This window comes from Larimichthys crocea, chromosome VIII, assembly GCF_000972845.2.
Source record: "Larimichthys crocea isolate SSNF chromosome VIII, L_crocea_2.0, whole genome shotgun sequence".
Taxonomy (NCBI): domain Eukaryota; kingdom Metazoa; phylum Chordata; class Actinopteri; family Sciaenidae; genus Larimichthys; species Larimichthys crocea.
In genome coordinates, this window is record NC_040018.1 from 14,027,601 (window position 1) to 14,054,058 (window position 26,458).

A 26,458-nucleotide genomic window follows, 5' to 3' on the forward strand; every position below is an offset into this window, starting at 1 on the left:
ACCACCTTACTGACCCTGCAGGGGGCTCTCTGTGTTGTGACGCAGATAGTTCACATTTTATTCCATCACAAGCTAGATTTCTGTCTGAAACATCTCAGATATTTGCAAGAAACTGGCCACTCAGAAGGAATGTCAGCAAGCTGAACCCTCAGACAGATTTCTTTTCCCACAAGGGCTGTGCCAGTTTGGGCTGTGCACTCAGTCAAAATACATGTTTAACAGGAAGTCTGGCTCATCATGCATCTGCTTTCTGTCTTAAACGTCCTGCAGAGATGCTAGTTAGGAAAGCTATGGTCCACAATGAGATGTTCACAGGAAAATTGCATTTTAAGGAGCAAGTCTCTGGAAATTCTTTATATCCTAGTCATGGCTAGGTGAGTGAATTTCCCCATTGTGGGATAAATAAAGTATAATCTGGCTGTTCCACAGCTGAAAAGGGCCACACTTGGCCTTCAGTCCTCTTCAACAGACAAATCATCATGAGCACTGCATTGTTTTGTGTTAACGGACAATTCTTATTAAGTAAAGCCTTTTTTTTTCTATTGACATTGTTGGGACTGTTGTATTACAGAGATTTTATAAATGCTGATATTTGGATGTAGTGGATGGTGTTTGGATATATCCAGATGTACAGCACTGACCAGGGGGATTCATTTCAACACATGAGATCATTACCGGACAAGTGTGGTGTCTCTGTCAGGTGCATCATTTAGAATGAACTAGAAGTCGACATATCCTCAGTGATTACACAAGAATGCGATCAGATCCTGATGATGAACTGACTTCAGCTGCCTTTACAGATCCCGTCCAGATGTAGGAGATGAATGTAAAATATTACACTATACATATACACCAATATTTTGCTCCTTACACAAAGTTCTCTTTTTCGGTATTTAATATGACATACATTGAGTTTTCGTATATATATTAGAGATGTGACTTTTTTTTCTTTTTTCGGCCTTTTCAAGCTTTATTTTGATAGGGACAGCTGAGGAGTGACAGGAACGTGGGAAGAGAGAGATGGGGAATGACATGCGGGAAAGAGCCACAAGACGGATTCGAACCCTGGGCATCTGGGATTATGAACTCCTCATCTTAAGACAGTGATCCTGAAACCTGAATAAAACACGTTATCCCACACATTATCCCAGTTTTTATCAGAGAACTCTAGCTAGTTTATCTGAGTTTCTGAACCTAGTACCAATATGTTGACATGTGAAACAAGTAACCATCCACAAAAACCCAGGCACCAATTCAAAACACAAATATGGCCCTCAACTTAATGGTTTACTAATCCTGATTTACTCATTTATACACCCTAAATCAGCAGCACCAGAACAATTTTTATCATCTTTGAACTTTTTTTCAATACTGTTGCTCAATAATTGTCCACGGTGGGAATGAGTGAATTATGTTTGTGGCAAAATCTCAATATGGATTTCCCGGTTCTGAGAAGTCTCTTCCAACAAACATTAGTAATCATGTAACTCATACTTGATGACCGTATTCAAATGTCTAGGGTCCTTCGGAGGGATTTTCTCACATTGTTCAATACCCGTCTGCATCTGCACAGATACATCATTCAGGCTAAACACTGCATCAGTCTCACTTGAAGAGTTATACAACTCTGGCATCCCATTTTATGTCCATGTTTACGTTTTGACATTATATAATCTTGAGCAGGTGGCTTTTCTTTTTGTGTTCAAGTTCAAGGGGAACCACCATCCACTACACACACACACACATACGTACATAGACATATACACACACACACACACACTGCATAACTGTTCTCCAAACACAAAACTGAGAGCTGGTTTATTTGGACAGAGGCTTGTGAAGGTCCTTGTAATTCTGGTTGCCATAATGTTTACTTTTCTAAGAAACGGTGGAGTGCTAGTGGACCTCTAAACAATACACGTGTAAATGTGATGCAGTTTGAGGGGAAAAAGTGGAGGAGACTGAATGATAAGACCATATGGTGAACGAGGCTGATTATAAAAACAAACCAGAGGGTGGATCGCAGTGGGAAAGGAAATGCACAAAAATGACTCCTACAAGAATAAAGGTGATGGAAGGCCAGATTAGTCAAATGTAAGCACACAAGACAAACACACTGTATAGAGAGTCCTGTATATACTGTTAGCTTTAGTGGTTTGTAACATCTTGAATGGAGGACTCGCACCGGTGGAGTACATGTCAGGCATTCCAGCTTCAAGGTCAGTCGTTTCATCAAGAAGCTTCAGAGCCAAACAGTCATGGCAAAAGTTAACGCCTTTTACAGTATGTAGAAGAAAAGCGGCACTGTGACAGGCTGGGAAAAAACACAACATCTTTGTAAAGGTTTTTCTCGAGAAATGAAGACCATGCTTCCAGAAGATGTTCCATCATTTGGGGGTTGACATAGTTGGGCCAAAACCTCCCTAAATAATCAGCGGGATTACAATCTGGTGACTGAGACATAATGATGCATATCATTTTCATACTGAAACCATTCAGTGACCTCTTGGGTGCTTTACGCAAACATCTGCAATTGTGTATGTCAAGATAAACCTCCAAAATATAAATCTGTTGGGCCATTTTTCCCCATTAATACAGCCTTTCCTGACCTTTTTAGTTAATGACCCCTTGAAATAAATACAAGATAGGTAACTAAGACACAATCTTAGTTTGAACATGAGGTACAAGCAGCTCAACCAGGGAGTGATGATCTCCAGTAACAACTTAGACTTTGTGACCCTTTGGCGTCATCTTGAGACACTATGTGGGTGTCCTAATCCCTAAAAGGGTGTGACCCACTTCCCTAATGGAACAAGAAAGCTTTAAAGTTGCCAGTTAGACCCCAGAATAAGTAAAATAAGCCAAAAATTGACCAACTTTAATGTGAGATCTTATAGCTGTTCAGCTCCTCTTTCTCAGTGTTGGGCTGTGGTGGTTGCTGCTTGGTTAAATGTAATGTTTATCATATGTTTATTAAAAGAAGACTCAACACAGTCATAACTTGACGTTGGCTCCATTGTTCGCATTTGCTTCTGCATGTGGTTTGGTTTTTGTTGCCCCAAGACGGCGCTCAATTTTGGGTTACTCATCTCCACTCTGAACAATTATTTTGATCTGTGGCACTCAATCATCCAAATGGCACAATAACATGCTCATATTAAAAGGAAAGTTAACATGAAGTGCTTGCCCCATTCTGTTGCTCATTATTTTGTGCCCCAGTGGATGCCACGCTACAGTACCATGTCCATTCAAATTACTGGCTTGTTTTGAAAAACACGTCTTACGCATTTCCAACAAACCACTCAAATCCTTAGAAAGGCCCATGATGCCCAAAAGGCTGAGGGAGACACTTGTGAGTATAGGTGGTTTATCAGTGGGTGTCCAAACATATAATTTGTTCTTCAGGGCTGCGGGACTGTAAAATAAAAAACAAAAGAGTTCTTGTAGTTGCCTTCAGACATTAACAAGGAAAATACTGCTCCTTGATTGTAATTTTGAGAGCAAAGCCACATTTCAGTGGACGGCCAAGCTATAGTAAGGAGGGAATAAATAGTAAGGAATACTAAAAGGGCAGAAAAACCTTACATGGCAAATTTTTCAATGATGGGTCTGCTTCCCATCAAAGCAAACAGAGGCGGGCTCAGCCTCGGCCCTAAAGAGAGCAGTGCGGGAACTGAGGCAGCCAGCAAGACCACAGGAGGGAGGAGGGGGGGGGATACTACATACTACAAATACAATACAAAGTATATGTTGACATGCAGGAACAAGAGACCAATTAGCAGTGTGTGGTAGACCAAGACACTGTGGATCGTTTTGTTGTTTTGGTTTATTGTGCACATTGTTCTGTAGGCCAGTCCAGAGTGTAGAGACTGCAGATGTTCAGTATTTACTGTATTATAAGAAAGCCAAGTAGTCTTCTGACTACACCTCATTAGCAAACTGCTTTTTGCACAATCCTTTATTTGAACAATTAACAAAATAGAATGCTGGAGGCTTGAAATTAAAAGACAGTATAGATTTTTGTTTTTAGGTCAATATCCCAACAATTCCCAGCAGACAATAGTGTTAGCACATACTGAAAAGAGACATTATTGAAGCATTTCACCAGCACATTTCCTGACCAGCCATGAGAGAGTGAGACAAAACTATACAACAGAAAGCTCAATGGTGTCTGTTCAAAGTCCCAAACTCTCAAAAACATTTTTTTTTTCTCAAAAAGGGGGGAAAAAAATATGGAAATCAACAAATGTCACAATTTGTGCAGAAATGACTAAAAAGCCAACAGCACAACTGTACTATCATTAACATTATGCATGATGAAGATTGCATGCCTGTTTGCAGTGTGGAATGAGTCGAGACATGGCTGCAAGACCACGGATGGAGAGGGCAAAAACAAAGTTTGTATATATACTGAAGGAGAGGCTCTAGGGCCGATAGAATGTTGTCCTTTGGTTTACCTGGGAAAAGGCTTTTGACTTTGACACACACGAAAGAAAAAAAAAAAAAGGGACTCTGTTCATAATGTTCATGTAATAATATCACATAGATGCTAAAAAATAATTTATATCTAACGTGACATTGTCATTTTGTTAAAAATATGACTTCAAATTCAAAAGACTGAACAGAATCAGTCTCATGAACTTCAAAATCAAGTACTGGAAAAGATATGTGAGACAACCACCTTCTCACCTGTGTACCTTGTTTTAATTTATGGACAACTATGTGTGAGGAAGTCCGTCAGACAAAAAGCAGGATTTTTATGGGTGAAAAGGTCAAAGTACACAAACCGAAATAGAAATACTTGATCTGATCACATTTTTTTTTTTCAATACTGAGATTCTGACACTGGTGGTTTGAATTAAATGGGTCTTCAGCAAAACAAAACAAAACAAAAAATATATAGTGAAAATGACAAAAATGGAAATAAATATCAAGCAAATATCTAGTTCAATTTTATTCATTGTTGTGCTTTAGCTTGTGTAATTTCTTTTCAAACACCAATTCAAATGCAAGCATATTTTTCTGAAGGGAGCGAGAGCATGGGAACAGCCGATAAATGATCAATGACAAAAAACAAAACAAAACAAAAAAAAACATTGTTTAGTAAGTCAAACAAAAGTCATCACAATCAATGAATGATCAAAAAGAAGAGAAAAGAAATTCAATATCTTCAACAAAAGCAAACACTATCTCTTTTTGTGCACATATCCAGGGTCTTTATGCAGAGCTTAGCACAGATGTAGTCCCACTTCCCCTCAAAGCTCAGCGTCCCTCGACTGGGAGGAACTGCTGAGCCACAAAAGAGTAAATACACAGGTGTCAGGTACACTCCTCTAACTCTTCAGACATTAGACTTGCTGTTTGGTGCCTGATCAGGGTTAGACTTGTACACTGAGTGGAAAAACATCACACATTGAACCTAAGGCAGCCCCCGCTTTCTGCTGAGTTGGGGGGTAAGAGGGGTGGTGTGGCTCAAAAACTACACTGATAAGCCACCTATACACAGGTGGAACCTTAAACAACACAAAAAATATGAATGGATTTAGAAGGAAATGTACAAAGTAAACAAGGGCAGGTTTTGCAGTGGAATCTGTCTCGATTGGTTGCCATCTCTCCAGTGCAAGAACTGAGTCTAAAAACCGGCACAGTCCTTGAGGACCCAAACAAGTTTTCAGTCAGCTAAATTTTTAGTCATTTTTTTTTTAACATTTTAATCTAAATATTTGCAAAATATGCATTTGCCTGTCATACTGTAATCAATCAGTTTATACTTTGTGCACAGAAGCATATTTGTTATTAAATTCTAAAGCGCATTAATATTTTTTTTTATTTTTTTTTATTTTTTAGATAGTCTCTCTAAATCTAAACCCAGATAACATAACAAGGATCTCTCAGACAAGGCGGCTGTTCAGTTCCCATTCAATGTACCAACTATCTTCCCTCACCCCCGCCCCATTGTTTTTGATGGCTCAAGTTGTACCTAGATTTAAAAGCATCGTAAAAGTGAGGAAATGGAGGAGGAGGAGTTGTTGGTGGCAGAGAAGAAGGCGATCTGGCCGTGGGAGGAGACTCATGATAATGCTGGTGCTGGGCCTTTCCAATGCACAAGGGCAAATTCAAATAGGCTTTTAAACTGCTGCAAACTCGTTAGGCCAACAGTTCTCCTTTACTTAAAAAGGCAAACACTGATAATTCTGGGTCATTTCTGTAAAAAGGTAATTCAAACAAGAGAAATTACCGCAGCAGTCCACTTGCAGCCTGTGGTACATAGTTCTTTCCCGTGTGAGTCCACTGTTTGCTATCTGAGCCGAGCTGTGGGCTCATCCAGAGGGCGAGTCTCAGGTCCTAACTTGTAACCCCAACCCCACCTTCCTTGTTGCTTTAGTAAAACAATAAAGGACAAAAAAAACAACAAAAAAAAACAGCAGTGGTGCACAGAGAAGAGAGGGCAGTCACAGGGAAATCTTTGTGAATGCAGCTTGTTTTCTCTTCTTCCAAAAAGAAAAAAGAGACGAGGAAAAAGGTGTTGGAAAAGCTGGTTCTCAGGAAAGCAGGGACAGGAGGGAAGAAGAGGAAAATCTTGCAAGAGAACAAGTTGGGCAGTGTTCCTGTTCATTAGTTTTGTGTGTGTTTGTCATGTGTAGATGTACTGTAATGTCAACAAGTGCATTTTGAGCATGTATGTTTTTCGTGTGCGGTTTGTGGATATATTCGGGTTTTCTTGCGTGTATTGTTGGGATGTGTGTGTGTGTGTGTCTACAGCAGGTCGACACGGCGGTAATACAGCAGGTAGGCAGTGCGCTCTGCAGTCTGCTTCACCACCTGGTACTGGTTGATGACCTTCACTGTCTGGTCATCAATGCGCAGCCAGCCGTTAAGACCAATGTGGAAGACATCCGTGGTGTAATGACCTCCTGTTGCGCTGTTCCCATGGTGATAGACAACTGTTTAAGTTGAGAAGCAGAGGGGGAGAAAGATGTTAGAAAAACAGGATATTTTATTAAAAAGTCATTCCCCTTCCAGGAACTGAAGATTGACTCACGAATCTCAAAAATGTATGATTCTGATTCACTGATCTTAAATTATAGGGCTTAAAGTGGGACTGAACTCAATCCAAATCAATCACAGTTGATGGTTATTAGTAAAAGCCTTTTTTTTATTTTATTTACTGGGCACATAACTTTTTATTAATTACAAATGGCTTTTACTCCAGTCAAATCAAGTATTACTTGGCAAAACAAAGATTTAATTCCAAAAACATTAATGATTTATTAGTGCTTTGTATTGTGGTGGATGAAAGACACAATTTCACAATTGCCACATTGACAACATGAAGCAAAAACAACATTACATGGCAGCAGATGTAATAATGTGACTGAAATACATAAACAGCAAAACACAAAACGCACCTGCAAAGAGCCGGTAAGTTCTTTGGCCTTTCACAACTTTGCTCCGCACTCCAGAGGACAAGAGATCTGAGAAGGAAATCACGGTTTGGAAAATCCACTGATTAGATCAAAGTGCTGCTTTAATTATAATTAAATACAGAATGTGTTGCGACATTTTTTGCTGCTGGCCTGTTAAGGAAAATGAACAGACTTTGCCTTCATGCTGATGCGAGGCACTCATTTAAATAACAGAGGACCTTGAAAGTCAGTTGAAGACTGTTCTGAATGATAATAATAACAATAAGTGTGTGACAGTGTCATATTTGTGAGCAACTGCCAAACTGTACAGATATCATTCAGTTTGGGAAAGAAACTACTCTGTGGTGATTATGAACTTGGACTGATTAATCTTTCTCTGAGGAATAGGCTGACACCTTCTGGTTGGTTGGTCGTCACTGGATCAATGAGAATTTGGTCAGTCGCTGGTTTTACTTTCATAAAAAGGAGAAAAGCTTTCTGAATCCAATATTTGGGCCAAATTTTGCTAAACTTTGAACCCATTCAAACTAATGAAGGCTGATGACATCTTCCATGACTTACATAAGGAATGGAACAAAAACAAATCACTACACTGGCCTCACAGGACAGAAGAGAGGAGTCAATAAAATTTGTTTTTGATGTTAACGTGTGCATATTTTACTGCGGACTACTTTCTTAATGAGGGCCAACTGATTGTGACTTATCCATGACCCAAGTCCACACTGAAAGCTGTGAGTTTTGCCATGTTTTAAATTGTTTTAGTGTTAATTTTGTTGTTTATCCTCCTGAACTTGACATTAGTATGTTGCACATGGTATTGCACATGGCTACTCCCCCAGGTTGGGCCAATCGCAGAACACATTGGCTATCGTCTGACGACAGCTAAGCCTTTGGGTCAACAGCCAGTGTTTCTGGGCTTCAATGTAGCCAGCAGATATCCGAAAAACGGATAACATATCTGAGCCAAGACTGCCTCTGCAGTGTGATTAGCAACTTGATACGAAACAATGACAAGAAAGACATTTCTGCTAATCTCTATGAAAAGATCTCTGCACATGACCACAGATAACCTTTACAAAATAAAAAAATACAAAGCTAAATTGTTGTCAGATGATAGCCAGTGGGTTTCGAGGTTGGCCAATGAGTTCTATCTCTTTTGTTCTCCACACGGACTCTTGCAACCAAAGCCTGTTTTTTTTTTATAGCTAAACTAGAAATAACATGAAAATCCCACCCCCACGTTGACAATTAAGGATTTCAGTCTATGGTTTTCTTTGGTTGACTCGAAACATTGTTTTACCACTTTAAGGTTATTTTGACCAACTCACGGAATTAATTATCTACAGCTAAGATTGAGAAGCCTGCTAATGTGTGATCACTTTGACCCTCATTCTGGTATCTTGCAGGTAATAGGGCTGTTAGGTGCTCAGTCGATTGTGGGTGCATACCTTTGCTGATTTCCAGGTCAACGGGGTAATCAATGTTCTTGGTCAGTTTCTGGCAGCCTCCAGTCTTTTCAAAAACAAATCTCTTGAGATGGAGCACCAGCACAGGGGGCAGCTCTTCCAAAGTCACCCTCCGACTAATCTCAATCTGAAAAAAGGACAAAAAAAACTGTGCAGTCACAGAACGTACCGTGATAGTAGTAAATTACCCAAGAAAAACAAAGTTGCATCAAAAGCCTCCAGAGTTTATTTGCAACTACGGATGTAAATTAAAACCCAATAAAGTTATAAACAAAACAAGGATGAGACAAGTGCAGACCAACAAGTAACATTTTGTTTGAAATGCAAGCGCTTGCTGAGCCCTTCAAAGCAGTGACTCATGAATCATTACATTTTGGGGCTTTTAAAAGAACAAAAGACTCGAGCCAGTCTGCAGACCAACTGTCTGTCTAAAATGACAAAGACCAGAGTGATAGGTTTATCTGATACAAAGATGCCCGTTACAGCTGTAGAGCAGATGTTCCCTGGACCAGTTGTTCCAGCTTGATGCTCGCTCACTGAACCATTTCTTCAGTAGATTTCAGGGATTCAATGAAGATTTATGTTGTTTTACCATGTGCAGCCAACAATATGCTTCAGCTATGTTAAACCATCAGTGCACGTGGTCAAGAGAAAAACATTTATATGAAAGTAAATTAAAGCAGAAATCCTTTAATTTAAGCTCTATAAATGTTTCCTAAATATAATTAAAAAACAGCAGTGAATATAACAGCTTATATGAGAACGTAATAAAAGTCAAGGCTAGCAATCAGATCTTTTTATTACTTACATTTCTGTGATCTGATAGCACGTGACACTGATGTTAAAACAGCATGAGAGTGTGTTTTATTCTTACCTCCTGCTTGGTTTTAGAAGTGTAGCCCTGGACCGACTCTCTTGCCACCAAGGTTTCTAGAGCCTCCTGGACAGTGCGGATCTTCTCTGACTGGATGTCCAGCTGCAGGGTGAAGAAAGGCTGCAGAGTGGCTGACTCTTTAGAGTTTTGTTGATACACCACCGATCTGACAAAAAAACAAGACCACCAGATTAGATATTAGAAGATACAAGAAAGATTTCAATACCAAAATAAATATTTCCATAAAAAACTTCCATCAACATTGGAATCAAATGACCGGCCAGACTTTTCTAAATTATTCTAAGTTCATTCTGAGTGAAACATCTGACCTGGAAGATTTTAAACAAAAAACATGCTACAGGGGTTAAACTGGAAAAATAACTTTCAAATTGTAACAGTGATTCAGACCAATTACACAGAATAGTGCCTAAAAACATCATGGTTATAGCCAACCTCAGTAGGCGTACATGCCACATTGTAAACATACACTCCTATATTCCATTTCTCTCGGGTTGCCATTTCTGAGAAAATAATCCTTTAAAGGACACTGTGCAACCAGTGTAGACCTGGAGTGTGCCAGACCAGAACCTTCTAGAACATATTATTTAGGCAGACTACACCCGCACAGGTTCTTAACTTTCCAATTTGTCTGAAAGTTAAGACCTTTGTTTGTGAATGTGTGCCCCACGTCTTGCTGTCGAGACTTTTGACCACAATCAGCCCACGGTGGCTTGGCTGATACTCTGAAGGACTGTGGAGCTGGTTGGATAGAAGCTGGAGATGGCTAGTGGCACACCACCATTAACAGAGGTCTTAAAACTTTTCATCAGAAGCTGCGCGGCATGGTTGAAAATGGTACAATTATCTCTCAAGGTTGGTGTTTAACTGCGAAGAGATGCCATAACCAATAAGCCATTTTTACCTTTCTAAGAAATAACGCATTAGGCACAAAAAATGTGTCTAAGATCACCGGCCATCAGAATTTCTTCCCAAACACAGGGCTCATTATTTTTGCTTCACGGAAAAATGTATTTCTGAAATATCTGATCTGTCAACGTACCTGATGTGCCCACCAAATATATCAGTGATGGGTGTGCGGACAAAGTCTGCTTGGCGAGTGATGGAAGTCTTGTTTCTGGGGCCAACTTGCTCCCACTCATCCTCACTACCTTCTTCGTCCTTATCAGCAACGTCTTCCTCCACACCTGGCTGGGACTCTGGCCCGTTGGGCGTTGGAGCTTCTGTTAAAAAAAACATGAAAGAAAACCACTTTAGAAGAAGTCAAAAGCTCAAAGTACTTCAAATGACACTGAAGTAAAAATGAGCCAATTTACAAGTTGCAGGAAATTCACTAGAATTCCAACTTCGATGACCAAATGACAGAAGTCTGAACTGAAGTTGAAACTGATTTGTGTGGTGAAATGCATATTTACTGTAGTTTGAGACACTCTCCACTGTTGAAAAATGTTAAGTTTGTCAGGTCACACCTGCTTTTTTTTTTGTAATGGCATCCATCAGTTCAATATGTAATGCATTGCTTGTCATGTTACTGAGCTGGTCGGTGATATTTTTATTTAATTTAAATCTGAACAACAAGCACAGAAACCTCACAAACTTGCCAACAGATGCTTCACCTGCTTTGGTGTAGTTTGAATATACAGAACAAAATGATGATCTTATCTGTCTGGTGACATGCTTTAATACACTGGAAGTTGTAAAAAGATGCTTACTCTCTTCCTGAGGTGAGATTAATTTTTTCAAAGCCAGCATCTCCTCATGCAATCCGTTAAGAGTGAAGCCAAGATACTCCTCCGCATCCTCTTGTCGGCCCTGTGAGTGAGGCACCAGTACATCAGCACCAATTAAAAACACTATCAAGAACACTTAGTCTCAAATAAAACTAGTGTGCGCACATTACAAAAGTCGATCAGTCATTCACTGAGGTAAACATTTGGGGAAGTGAGACAGGATGAGCTTAAACCTCATTAAATATCCAAAGATAACCAGAGTATTTGAGTAATTTCCTTCATTAAAACTGATTTAGAACTGACTCAGCATGTATAATGCACATAACCGCCTTTATTCAGGTGAACTGTAAAATTCTGAACATTCCCTTTTAAGCACTGCATGTTCTAGATGACTATTCAAAGAGTGTAATAAAAATAAAAAAACACCTTGTTGCATTACAATGAATATTCAGCAGCATCGCTTACCTTCTCAGAGAGACTTGACTTGATGAGAGTGAGGAGTCTATAAATGTAGGTCGGTTCAAAGGGGACACCGGGCCGAATGTCTTTCATGGCCTTGTCACCAACAGCTGTGGACACAAATCCTACGTCAGTGATGATGACAGGAAACAATACCCAACATCTTTCGAGGTTCTGTCGATCATCTCACCTTGCTGTTTGGCTTTAGATGGCACGGGCATGTTGTTGAACTCATTCACCAGCCGTACACTATCAGGAGAATAAATAATAATGAGAATAAATGTGACATCTCTGAGTGCAAACACGTTTCAGCAACTTGTTATCAGCTTGCAGAAATGCTACTTACAAGTTGTCTAACATGGGTGTGGAGGTACACGGTCTCTGCGTTTCATTGTGCAGAGGAATGGACTTCATCAGGTGATACATGGGAGGGCATGCGATCAGGGCCTGTAGGGTCTGAGTGTTTAGAGTCAGGGAGGAAAACAGCATGTAGGAACTACTTTACGATGAGCTGCTTTAATGTTTCTAATGTTTACCCATGGATTAATAAGTTCTAATCTGTCATTCTGCAGCTTGTAAGATGTCTATTGAATTCTTTGAAAGAGTCTCAATGTCATCACCAGTCTCTATAAAATGCCAACAAAAATAGTAGTCACCGAGGAGGAAATGACATTTTTCACTCATACCACAGCAAGTGTCAGCCAGAGAAACAATTACATTACACAATGGCAAAGTCATTTTAAAAACACATACCGACTTCTTGCCTACGACTTGGCCTTTGTCCTACGACTTTGTCCTTTGTGGTATTTGGTTCAGCACCAACATAAGAGCTAGCTATGCTACCCAAACATGTACATGTGGAGATAGTGTTGAAGGGTTAAAAAAAGTTGCAGGTGCAAAAGGATACAGCGTTGATATAGCACCAGTTTCCCTTGTTGATCAGTCCTCTCGGCTGCAAAGACACTGGTTTATGTATCAACTTCACATTCTCAATAAGTTCTGGGGATTCAAACAAACACAACGTTCTTAAACAGGTTGCCCAATACAACTCCAACAAACAATGAAAACTCACAGCAGTATGATTTTGTGAGCGCACACTTTCAGTCATGAACGCTCTGATATAGTGGTGAACATTATATAGCAGTTGATTTTCATTTTTTACAACACAAATGTTCCTTTCTCTATCCCTGTCACTTGTGACAAAAGCACAAGAGACGTGTGAATAGGAGTAAGAACTTGCTGTACCACGCCTAGGAAGGGAGACTGTCATTCAAAAACACAGCTCCCATGGTAACGTGGACATAGTTTTACACAATTGATTTATATAAGGCCAAGGATAACATATACACATCATGGTACACTCAACATTGTACTTATGTATGTAAATAATTTAAGAAAGACATTATCATAGACATTATCATAAGCCAATCACTGACTTCACTTTAACAAAGGAGAAATGGGCTCTCTTTAGAGCCGAGGTGTTTCCAGTTAATGTACATAGCTGTTAATTAAAACCTATTTATCATGCCTGTACTCGGCTTTGAGAAACTTATAAAACATATCCTAGGGTAATGTGGTTTTAGAGCAAAGAAGAATAAAGTATTTAAGCCGAAAAATGCCATTGGGTCATAATGACCCACAAAAACCTGAATTACTTCTCTAGTAGAAAGGTGCGGCATACTGATGCTGCAGACAGTACTGGGAACTCCATGTGGACTATGCAGAACTGAGCTGCTTTCTTGTCCATTATTCTGTACATCACTTTAAAACTGCTAGCTCCCCCATTTGTAATTTTTACACACCTGTGACCATCTTCCAGGTGTGCAAATACTCAGGTAGACTACATACTTGCTGCAACGCTGGGGATTACGCCACCTCAGTTTATATAGACTATACAAACAGCTGGTCTGTGGCTCCACGCTGGTTATGTGAAAGCAGGTTGGTCTCTTTCAAGTTTCACGTGGAGCTCTGTGGCGCTTAACACTGGAGCAGACTAAACACTATCAAACGATCACATTCAAATAAAACTGTTTAGGAACTAAAATGCACAGCACTCAGAACAGTGAGGACAAGTTTCCATCTGCCCGAAATCGCACTCGTCTTTAGACTTAGTATGTCTTACTACTCTCCTATAGGAAAAACAATTGAGATGACCCACCAATGTTTTTCAGGTTACGCAATTCTAGTGGTTCTCATTTTAAGATAACTGGTATTGACTGATAGCTGTCGAACTAAGGAAAGCGTCTACTCCAGATAAAATACAGTCAAAATGTTTTTCTGGTTCAAAAGCATGAATAAGTAACACACTGTTGCTGTAAAATCAAAACTTTGCATCTCAAATTACATCTGATAAATGCTGGGTACCTTAGAAGAGAGACTGTATGCTGGAAATGTGCATGTTGTGTTTAAAGTGGAGATGAAAACCATCCCTGGTGTGTTCCCTTACACAGAGAACAACTGTACAACCACCCAAACATGTATACAAACATGCGGCATGACCAGCTAATCTAAACAGACAGATGTCAAACAGAAAGCCTCATTGCAGACAAAACAACTTGCATGGAAAACACAGTTCAGAATGACTTGGCACAACAAAACACTTAGCATCTTGTATCTGTTTGCAAGGTCTTAAATAAACGAAGCCGTCTCAAATCATATTCATTTGTGCTTGTGTGTTCACTTCAACTGACGTTTCAAGGAAAGACATTTTCCCTTCTTCTGGCTGAAATGAGGCGGTTTCCCATCAATGGATGCTAAAAGGTTGTTTTTTTCCTTTTTTAAATCTCCCTTTGTTGGAGTTAAATGTCTGAAGTTATATATAAATTGCAGCTATGGCTATTCAATAATAAATTCATATTTCATGATATCTAAACCACACCTTGAAATAATGTTCCAGTAACCATGTCACAACAACGTAAAACATACATTTGCACACAACTTACCATGCGCGTCTATTAAGGTATCACACTTAAAAAGGGTATTAGCCTCTAAGATAACAGAATCCTTACAACATTTAAAGAAAACCAAAAAAAAAACAAAAACAAAAAAACAAACCCTTCTTTAGCTTTCTTTAGCTTTTCGTAGCCTACTATAATAGTAGGCACAAATGTGACTGATGACTTAATATGTGACAGCTATTCTGGATGTAGCACCACCATCTAGTGTTTGTTTCTTGAATTGCTTGAACATGAATGCAACATGTCTGTAACCTTTACCTGTAGCAAAGCGTTACTGGGAAATTTGAGGCACTCAAACTTAATATATGTATGAGTATTAGATGGATAATCAGCAGCAGAGGATGAGGTAACGTCACATATCACTTCTACTCTTCTGAAACATCAAAAGTTTGAAAGCTGACACCCACATAAGAACACATGGAGTAAGAACAGTTCAGTCGTCTCAATACTGCCATCAAGTGGAGGGGGCATGCAGTTAGCAGCAATTCACTTTGAGCTGAAACAACATTAAACAACATCTGAGCATCTTCATATAATACCTGCAAGTTTTGGGGCCATGGGATCCTCTGATACGTGGACAGGGCCATCTTTGACCTCCCCAACTTTCTCAGGCTGCTCTGGCGTAGCGAGGGAGGGAGAAACAACTTCCACAACATTCTTTACCTCCACAAAGGCCTGAGGGCCCCCAGGCAGAGGCTTGGAGTTGTGGAAGAGGCTAGCCCAAGATTTGGGGAGGTTGGCAGCAGGCGCAGCTGGGATTGCAGGCGAATGGCCCTGCTCTGTCACTACCGGTTGGGCAGCAGAGTCTGGGGAGACCTGCTGAGCCTGCTCCCCACTCTCACAGTCTTCTTTGTGTCCATCTGCACTGACAGGAGTATCAGGCTCTGTTAGCCCATTGGCCACCCCACTGTCCGCCAGCTCCCTTCCCTCCAGTTCAGTAGTCATAATGGAAGTGGCGACAGAGAAGATGGCCACAGCAGCTGAAGGAGGAAGTGGTGATTTGGAGCAGGGGCTGTGTGGAGGATCTGAAAGTTCTGGGCTCTGTGGAGCCAAATGATCTGGCTGCTGATCTGCAGTCCTTGGCCCCTCAGTCATCCCTCTGCTTTGAGAAGAGGATGAAGAGGAGGAAATTGCATTGTTGCCATCTGATAAAGAGGCAGCTCCACTTGTTAAGTCCAAAGAAGAGTCATCAGGGCTATCACAAGTCCTCTGATTGGCAGTGGATGTGGGGGCAAACTTGGCCACTGCCACAGCAGCTGTTGATGCCGTTGTTGACACAGGCCCAGGGGTGGAAAGTTCAGCCCCTGACAATGCCTTACCGTCCACATCTTCAGCATTGTGGTGTGGGCCACCGAGTGCATGTCCGTTCACCAGTGCTGTCACAGGCGTCCCATCTGCTGCATTGCTATTGCCAGTTGATGGGTCCAGGTAGTTGTAATACCCCGGCGGTCGCTTTTTCTTTTTCTTCCTCTCCCGCTGTCCCAGACTGCCAGGGAGTCCATCCATGTCCTGGCAGGCCTGGTGATTGTCCATGGCTGAGGCCTCTGAATCAGGGCCATCCAGCGAGTTGAAGTGCGTTCCATCGGGTACATCAGCTGCTGGAGCGGCCGTCTGTTGGGCCTTCTGGGCTGACTGGCAGCCCAGGATGAACTCTGGAGCCTGGGGGTTGAGGGTGCTCGACACCTTGTATAAAGGATCGTTCATCCCAATAGGCTTGGAATCCATCACCTCGTCAACGCCAAACTCAATGCGCTGATAGTCTTCTGCTGCAGACGACATTTCAATCAATTAGAAACAGTTTAGTTTGAAAAAGAAACAGCCTAAAACAGATACTGTTGTATTCTATGCTCTGCTGCAGAGGTAAAATCCATATTTCTGAACAAGTACGCCATCACCCAAAAAGGGGTCATGAGAGCTCTGACAGGATCAGACAAACCAATGAAAAAAAATTCCCACAGGACGCCTTTTGTTGCTCTAACAGCTACTGTTGTGTCAATGCTTAACTAAAACCACATTCCTTCTGGGCTCGTGTGAATCCCAGGAATGTTGCTAACACATCCAGAAATGAGGTAATTCAAGATTTAACATTTCCAATTAGACAGAGGAAGATAGTAAATTCTTGGGGCTGTTTCATTCCAGGTAGCAGCCAGCCATCAAATGGCCAGACAGAGAGCAGGTGGATCTGATAAATCTGAAATGATCTGGTAAAACAATCTTAAATCAAAGTTGTGAAAAGTCTAGTGGACAGTAGCCATTAAATATCTAGTTATTAATGGACCAGTGAATAATACTTACATATGAACAATTCCTATCTATTTTTAGATTTCAGAAGAATTAATTATTAAAATAAAAGTAAATATCATATTTAAATAAAAACTGTAGTAAACTACTTTTTACTGCTTGGGCTGTTACTCAGTTTGTAATTTAATTGTCCAAACTATCTGTTTTAATTAAGGTGTGTATAATTTGTCCATGTGTAATGGGGTGACACGGTCCCTTGACAACACCTTGATGGACAGACAGTAACAAGGATCACTGGGTTCATTTTAACTCTTCACTATTAGAATTTCATCTAAAATCTTTTCATAAAAAGGCACTCTTACCCAGATTGAACTAAGTGATGCAATATGAGAGAAAACAGATCGAGACAAATAACAGAAAACTAGAAGAGATAACAGGCCTACCTTACACATTCCTGCATGGCACTACCCACCTTCAAACAATATTTTTTATAAATTGCCATATTCAAATATTTCCAACTGATTAAATTTTTATGGCTGTCATACATAACCATACAGTTTGTATTCTGATGGTGATTTTCTGGTGTGGCAATTTATCCCAAATATTATTTAAATTTTAGACTTAATAGTGAAATGTAGTTGGAATGAAGATAATGCATTTTTATCTCAAATGTTTGAGATATGCCAAAGGGGAAATGTTCTGAATACTTTCATACCTGCACATAATTGATGTACATCAACATGCACCATTTCTGAAAAACTTCCTTTTCCTTTTATAATATCATTTGTGTCACTAATGTAGAACAATGTACACTGACAAACGTCATCAATACAAATAAATGTACTTCATTGTTTAGTTAGGATGTGTTGCATGGCAGCTTTAAAATAGTACATTATGATGCAGTGATAGGCGCAAAGTGAGAAGGTGAACAAACAAAAGACATTAGTAAGTGCAAATCAGAAACTTCTTCCAAGAGGTTTTCATCATGACACAGCTGACTGGTCACCCAAATGGACTAACTGATGTTCTGCAAGGGTTAAGTATGAAAATAGAGTTACTTCCTCTACTGGGATTAGAAGATCTTCTGTTAGTGTTACTGAAATCACACTTCATGACTGTGAAATGCATTCAAGCAGTAAAACCTTAGTCAGGCTAAATGTGTACACACGTTAGCAACCACATAAAACCTTTACTATGCCCTCAGATAAATAAGCTGTGATTGTTAAATCATACGAAAATGTAACCCAATTTTAATTCATCTCGTAGATCTGCAGTGGTGAAAATGCATTATTTGCAAGAGAAGATAAGATACTTGACAGTATCTTGTGCATGCAAAGCTCTACAGATTTGACCAAAAGGCAAGAGAAAGAATACAGGCGCAAGGTTTAGAAAGCCACCAGTTTTTGAAACCTGGATTTTTACAGCAAACGTACAACAGCTATTCAAGCCACAGGGTGTCAGACTCCTCAACTCACCGCAAACCTGCAGTCCCATAGACTCCATAATATAAGGTACAGCAGGAGTGCAGTAACTTCCTAAATAATCAATACAAATCAAGGTAAGGCAAATGTCATGTGCAAACGGGTACCATTTCAAAGACAGGTGGCTGCTCTTACATTTTTTTCTTTTTTTTTTTATTGGTGGCTCAAAATTTAAAGAATGAAAATGGCTGGTGTATTCTTAAAATAATTAAATGGTCAATATCTACTGGGATTTTTCATCCATGCTTAACAATATACTGTATGTATAACTACATGCAAAAATAAAAATCACATGAAAAGCAGCTCCCTGCCAGGCAAGTCTGTTACATTATAAAGACCTGCTTTGAAAAACTACAGTGAGAGCATGAGAATAGTCAGCTCCTGAGAGACAGCAGGGTAAATCTAACATAGTTTCAAAAAGAAAAAATATATATAAATATGATAGGAATCAAGTGTATGTGAAATGTACATACCAGAAGACTGAGTGACGCACGGGACTTTGTCATTGAACGGAGGAAGCTGTGAGGAAACAAAAGGCAAAATTACAAGCCACCCTTAAAACACCACCAGTATTAAAGAATTACAGTTTTTTGACTGAATCTCCTAGTAAAGGTTTAACCATCATGGTCAAATATTTATAACTGTGTGTGTGTGTGTGTGTGTGTGTGTATATATTTATATAAAATTGTAATCCAGCTTCTTACCTCAACATAACATCGTGGAGTCACAAAAAATTGATTGATCTCATCAGGGCTGAATTCCCCGAAGATGTACTGTGGAGGAAAAATAAATCAACAGAAAATATTAGTTTATAAGAAAGACATTATATATATTGTAAAATCAAAATGAAGAAATCCTTTAAAAAAAAAAATGTAAATCTTGAATTACCATAGAGGTCTTGAAACTTGAGATCATGCATCAATATAAATAAAGCTCAAATCAGGGAAAAGTCTAATAATTTACAGAAAATGATAAGGCACTATCTTATTACTGGAGCGGATTCAAAAAGGCAGAGTCATTTGATATCTGGGTGCAAAGGAGGACCTATCAGAACCATCAACGCCCCGTCACGACTGAAACGCTAGCTTGTACAAAGGTAAAGCACATCATGAGGTGATGAGTCATGCCGTGTAATACATAAACTATGAGCACAAATAGCTTGGATATGATTCCAGGAGGGGGGCTGTTTTTTGTTTAAGTTAAGTAGGTTTTTGACATGTCAACACAGATAACACAATTTAAAGTGCATGTGTGTGCTTGTAACACAGACAGACATGGATCCAGACAAACAAAGTGTTTGTTCATTTGTCCTCCTTACGTCAGCTGGAAATCTGGAGCAGTAAATGGTCAATAATAAATGATAAATCACACAAAACATAAGTCACTTAACATAACCACATTTGTGGCTGACTGCATGCACAATGAACACTGCCCCGACACACTCACCAAAACTTTTGTTTGCAGAACAAACTGCTGTTTGCTCCACTATATTGTATTAGTCATTTGTAATAGTTATTTTTATTATTATTTATTTATGGGAGGACAACCTGTATGGATCAAAGGGGTTTGATGACATATGTGTGTCGTGTTAAACCTGTTTTCTTTATTATTCAGACAAGGACAGATTGGTGACCTATATTCATGATTGATCACTTACCTGTGGCCAACAATGCAACAAACTAATTAGCTTGCAGGTTTTGACTCTCCTAGCGACTTCCCCCTCTCTACCATACGTATGGGCTTCAAATTCAGACTCAAGACTTAAACGCTAGTATCATCAGCCTCATCAACCTTAATTACTAGAGTACCAACAAATAAAAGAACAGACTGGCTCTGTAATTCATCGTAGGACCTACAAATGTGCAGTGCGAACAGGAGGATGAAGTACTGCTCTAGCTTCCTCTATCTTTTAATCCTATTTATTTAGTACAGTGTTTTTTTACTCAATATGAAGAGCAAAATCAACTGTAGCTACACCCCTGACAGATGATCCTTCAGGGAAAACGGTGCACTGTGCCACGCAAGTGTCCACATGTGCATGCAAAACAAAAAGCAAAAGAGAAAAGGTGACATGAACTCACTAGCTATGCCGTTAATCCTCTCAGTACGACGTGAAAGGGGAGGCACAGAGAAAAGAAAGTGCAGCTCAAGCATATGTAACTCTTTGCAAACGAGGCCCCACGCGAGGGCCCACATTGCTGAAATGGCACTACAAGCGACAAACAGCCAGCCATAATCCGACGGCCTTGGGATGGCTAATACAATCACAACAGAAAGAATGTCCCTTTGCTTCTTTCCGCAGGCATGCCACACATACCACGCTAAGCTTCCCTTGCTGTTGGTTTGGACTGAGGATTACAACAAATTAGCCATCTGTATGGATTTCGACACCGTTTAGTGACGACACCACGCGCGCGCACAAAGATCAGGGGTATAGATAGGGTCAAGCATAACAAATGGGATGGACTGAAAAAGTATGAGAATATGATATGTATCATTTTTATACAATTACCTACCATTTACAGACATTGTGACATCAGGTCCCAATCTCCCCTCTCGATGAGGACTGTCTTTACAGTTCACCAACTTGGATCACTTTCAGTTTTCAACGTGCTCAGTAAACACGTCTTACAAACTAACTTCGTTTCTTGTATAAACTGGTCACAACACCCCCCAAAATCAGACTGTAGCTTTAAAACAGTCTTTGTACTCTCACCATAACAGGGGGCACAGCCAGCACTACTGTGTTTGTTCTCTTAAATTGGTATGCAGAGTTATTAATGGACAACTTGGCTAAGCATGAAAATGCTGCAGCACCACTACAAATAAGGTCAGACTAGTTTTCAATGAATCCCTGGAGCCTGCCTGTGCCTTCATATTGCTGTGATGTAGTAATATACTATTGCTAAGTATGCAAAACAGTAGTATGACTCTGGAGGAAAGGAATTGCTGTCATTAGAGACAGTAATTCCTACCAGACCAGTCCTACCAGACAAACGTCAACGCCTTCATTTATTGATAGTCAGCAGTAAAACATTTCTTCTTGACTGAATCTCAACTATTCGGACATCCAGATACCCGTTAGATTGGGTTGTTTATCATTTCATATTATGCTTGCGTGTTTATTTCGTGGTGTCACAAACAACACTGCGTACAGCAATACTTTTCCATCACCTGGACGAGAGAAGGACTCTTTACTGGCCTCATGATGTGACAATGTATCAATCCTCAATTCTATGTTACTACACATGGTTACTTTTCCATCAGTTAATACAAGCAGTCGGATAAATCTGAACGCCCCATTAACTATTAGACATGCACTAATATAAGAGCCCTGCAATATATTTTACTGTGTTATAATGTTCAGTTCATTAAAAGTGTTTTATAGAGATGTTGATTCAACTTTACTGTCAACGTGGAGGCTGTAGTTGGTGATGCTGTGGCTCGTTTTACACTGAGAACTGTTTCTAATGTCCAGTTTCCTCGTGGTGACAAACAGGTTGGCTCATAAAAGCTCTCTGCTACCATTGCGTGGCATAATCAATGCTGTGTGAAGCAGCAACAATTAGTCGATAAACATAAAATTAAACAGATCAACCAACCTATTTTTATAATCCACTGCTTTCAGCTTCTGACAGACTGAATCTCTTTGGTTTTTGGACATTTGAAGACCTTGGGCTTCGGGAATGCACAGTTAGCTTGAAATATCACTGACAGCAGCCACTATCTGGGTGGAACTCATGGACCGTGTCCATTTATTTGAAGATTATGGTGACAGAGATGTTTCAGCGACAGATAGTTAATGAGTGCTAGTAGTAAGAAAGCCTGACTGTTTCACAACGGTCATGTTCAGCACAGATAAACATGTGACTTTGTTCATTTGATGAGCCACATGTGGTTTTAAATATAAGAAATGTGCAACTTTCTTTTAAGGCCACAATGACCAGGCTTGCCAGAATGGCCGCGGGGGTGGTTAAATTTAGAAGGCACATTAAGGCCACACACCGGGGCATGCACGGTACTGACCGTTTGGCTGTGGTATAGTTCCCGTCCTGATGTTAGTAGTGTGACACTCTAAGGTTAACATGCTAATCTCAAAGTACAGCTGAAACTGCTTGGTCTTGCTGACAATGTGTGCTGTAAAAATGTGGGAAATCCAACCTGTGGTTGAGGCCAGATGGAAAAAATGGGAAAGTTAAGATTCATACTACGGAGATCATGAATGCCTGCACCACATGTAATTGCGATGCGAGGGATAATATTTGAAACATTTGAGCCTGGGCTTAAGTTGTAGTAGTAGTAGTAGTAGTAAGTACTGCTGAAACTGTAGCAACACTTTTGATGCATTTTCATTTTGTATGCACTAGCATGACGAAACTGCAAACTCTGTGCAACTTGGGATGACAGTGTCATTTGTTTGTGCATACAGTGTGTAGACTCCCTAAGGGGGTGGTGAGGATTACTATCCCACTCACATATTTATGCTTTGGTGGAGCGTTGGGCGGAAACTAAACAGACACATAATTAACTGTCAAGACTTTACAGCCAAAGAAAACAAAAGAAAACAAGTAACTGTTGTCACACTTATGCTTCAATGTGACATTTACAAGCCAGTTTAAATCTTTTCCCCCCGCCATGGCCTTCTCTAATATAAGATGCCTACATTTATTTCTGGAACCCTGTAGGAGGTTAAAACATACAATCTTGTTTGCCATCATTTTTTTGCAGATGCAGAATTTCCAGAATTACCTGTTTTGAACGTTGCTACTCAAGACTATAATCTGTTTACTGCTTGTGTGTCTTGTTCAGCCACTGATTATTAGGCCTGCTCCACCTGTTTATCAACTTCTTTTCAGAGTAAATCAATGGGACGGCAAAACTTTCCTTTGCCTGTGCACAGAGTATTTTACACAGAGGGCGCGCGATTAAAAATGAGTTTTTGTAACAAGGGAGAACGGGTTGCCAAATGGGGCAACCAGACCAAATGAAATAGTTGACACGGGTCCAAAATCAGTTGCCTGAGAAAACAGGCCAACTGTTACACAGAATATGACAATAATAGCCCCATCGTTGAAAGATAATTAAATGTTAATGGGCACAAGTATGATCATTCATTTAACATGCAAAAAACCCCAAAAAACTTTGACGTGAAAAGCTGTTTTGACACAAGCCGAGATGGGTTTCCCCCTGTGCACTTTCACTCTGCTGAACAGTTAGCCAATAGACTGGCTGGATTTCGAGGGCAGGAAGACGAAGAAGCAGCAGCGTGTAATCATGCAGAATCAAGTCGTTAGTGAGGTTTCCCTTACTTCCCCTACTTAAGTAAAAACTTAAATATTATCGGCCAAATGTACCTAAATATAAAAAGTACTCATTCTGCAAAAAAAGGAAATGGCCCTGTCTGTGTTTTAACATTATATGCGTATGACAGCATTTCACTGCTGTAGTTGTTCAAGGCTGTGCTAGTTTTAAACTACTTCATTCACTGGTGTTTAGTTTGAGTTACAGCAGAACACATGTTTGTAGTGTCGGTAGCCCGCCAGAAGCTTTTCATGCGCTCAGAGAGGCCGTGTGACAAAGCATTTTCCAGCTTATCTCAGTGAGTTTTAATTCATGCATTGCTCAACACATAAACGGACACTTCCTCTAATCCTTCACACTGGCAGAGAAATGTATCAAGTTTGGAGAGACACGTGGTTTATAGTGGACAGAATACAACATATGTAATCTGAAAGGTGACAGACAGCAGAAAGTGCAACATCTGTTTCTGAGATGTGGTGGAGTAAAAGTGGAAAGTTGCATCAAATTAAAATAAATTAAAAAAAAACCCACTCAAGTCATTGATATCTGTACTTCAGTGCTATACTTTCATACATGTATTTAGTTGGGTTAACACTGCAGTAAACTCCTTGCATGTCTTCACTTCAAAAATGGGCCTTCCCACATGAGAGCTAACTTCCTCACAAATGACACCAAACTTGCTAAGCTACCTACAACCTACATCTGACGGAGCCGGGCGGTGTGACGCCACGCTCGATCCTGCTTTTAATTGTTTCCATTAAAAAAAAAAAAAAAAAAAAAGTAAATATTCGTTATGAACCAAGGGCCCCACCACTGTCGCATTTGTATTGAGCTAACCAGCTAGCGGGACTGGCTGCAAAGTATAAACCACACCACCTGTGCAAAGCGATTAGCCTGCTAAAGGCTAATAAATGCTCATATCCTTACTCACAGTTGCTTGGAAACGGCGAAACACTCACACACACGATAAACACTACAACAAAAAACCCATCAAAACGCCTCCTAACTAGCGGGAGCAAAAACTAACTCGCAGTTATGGAGAAATGCGCTCGGGAAGGCCCGTCGCAGCGGTAGGCAGGTGGGCCATGCATACACGCAGCAGTTTTCTGTGTCACTTAGCTCTGGGAAAATAACACATGACACTTGTGGGATCTCTCGCTAAAGTGTCGCCAGCATTGGATTAAACGTGAATTCGTGTCATTTAGCCAAACGAGGCTGTCATGTTGTGGGGGAAAAAAAGTGCAGCATGTAGTATCGCTGTCTCATTTGAATGAAGGGACCACGGGCCTGTTAGCTGCCATGCTGGTGTTTCAATGAGGCTTAGGCAAGGAGGAGGAGGAGGGGGGGCATTAGCAAGCACTTTTTTTTTTTAGTACTTACATTTTCAATGACACGACCAGCCAGATGTTTCAAATCACAACACGAGCCTGAGCAAATTGCTACTGCATTGTGACACTATTTCAGAAGAGGGTATTGTAATAATGAGGGGCGGTCGTGACTCCGTAAATAACGTTAGGAGTTGTTTTGCAGGCTAACGTTAGCACAGCTAGTGTAGCTACCTGGTTGCTGTACGAAGCCATGCTCCCGGTGAGGTCTCCTCTTCTCCGCCGACAAGATGAAAACTCTCCCGGGGAAAGGTGTTGTAGGTTTGTAATGACAGTTACAAAAGGTGTCCTACTTCGACGCCATTGTCATTTTCCCGACGTTGTCCTGGCACTCGTGAGTTTTGATCCATGTAATGCATCAGCACTTCATGCTGCTCGCCTTGCCGTCAGCGCCATTTCTGTCGAGCCTCTTCCTCGCTCGCTAGCCAAAAAGCAGCGCGCGGTCGGTTGTAAGCGGCAGCGTGAGCTCGAGGAATGACGACAAACACTTCCGGTGACGGTCTGCTCCCGGACTTCACAATAAAAGTCTTCAACCTTTAACCACAGATAATCCACCACCTGTTAACACTGTGACCTTTGGTGTGCAGAAGGAGCAGAGCCTTCCTACAGTTATTATCGCATTATAGGCGCTCCTTCACAACCACAAGTACTACTGTGAAAATAATGAATAATCATATTAATTTAGGAATATGCCAAATATAGCACAATTTAAAAATAATCATGGTAAACTAGAGGGCCCCATCTGACTTTCAACTGGCTGTTCTGATCATATTACAAATTTTCAATTACATTAGCAACAGCCAATTGACCATGTAGATTTTTACATACAAGAAAACAATGTAAAATAAAGATGAAAACAAGTGTCACAAGTCTACAACCATAAATAGAGAGTAAAAAATGGACAATAACATAATGAAAAAAATATTATAGAGAGAATATGACAGTTGCCCAAGGGACAGGGAAAAATCTGTCCTGTTCAGCATAACTTCATTCAATGTGATTACTCATCATTTCTATTCATTAATGGGCTCCTAAATTAAGGTAAACTTCTCAGATCTCCTTCTAATGATGAATGAGGCAGATAATTGCATAGATATACACAAACAAGCGAGTAGGCAA

The 26,458-nt window shown here is 40.2% G+C and overlaps 1 protein-coding gene across 4 annotated transcripts; it reads right to left on the bottom strand.

The window, feature by feature from the left end:
• Positions 1 to 3,808: 3,808 nt before the first annotated feature.
• Positions 3,809 to 25,833, bottom strand: usp10 (ubiquitin specific peptidase 10). 4 transcript variants are annotated; one of them, XM_010731483.3, is made up of 15 exons: positions 25,514 to 25,833; positions 19,358 to 19,426; positions 19,127 to 19,172; positions 18,648 to 18,707; positions 15,471 to 16,694; positions 12,882 to 12,973; positions 12,321 to 12,430; positions 12,165 to 12,223; positions 11,981 to 12,084; positions 11,498 to 11,597; positions 10,828 to 11,008; positions 9,768 to 9,933; positions 8,876 to 9,020; positions 7,410 to 7,475; positions 3,809 to 6,944 (listed from the first exon to the last, which is right to left on the bottom strand). In XM_010731483.3, the coding sequence occupies exons 1-15, from the start codon at positions 25,532 to 25,534 to the stop codon at positions 6,757 to 6,759; spliced, it is 2,631 nt and encodes an 876-aa protein (XP_010729785.1). In that variant the 5' UTR covers positions 25,535 to 25,833; the 3' UTR covers positions 3,809 to 6,756. The 4 variants fall into 4 exon arrangements, with proteins under 4 accessions (XP_010729785.1, XP_010729783.1, XP_010729787.1 ...); XM_010731481.3 differs by having other exon boundaries at positions 15,471 to 16,697; XM_010731485.3 differs by lacking the exon at positions 18,648 to 18,707.
• Between the last annotated feature and the right edge of the window lie 625 nt (positions 25,834 to 26,458).

Coding starts and splice junctions, on each gene's coding strand:
- usp10 (XM_010731481.3), bottom strand. CDS start 25,534: ATGGCTTCGTACAGCAACCAG. Junction 12,431..12,881: donor ACTGGTGCTATATCAACGCT/GTATCCTTTTGC, acceptor CTAAACACTCAG/ACCCTACAGGCCCTGATCGC. Junction 7,476..8,875: donor TGACCTGGAAATCAGCAAAG/GTATGCACCCAC, acceptor TTTCCTTCTCAG/ATCTCTTGTCCTCTGGAGTG.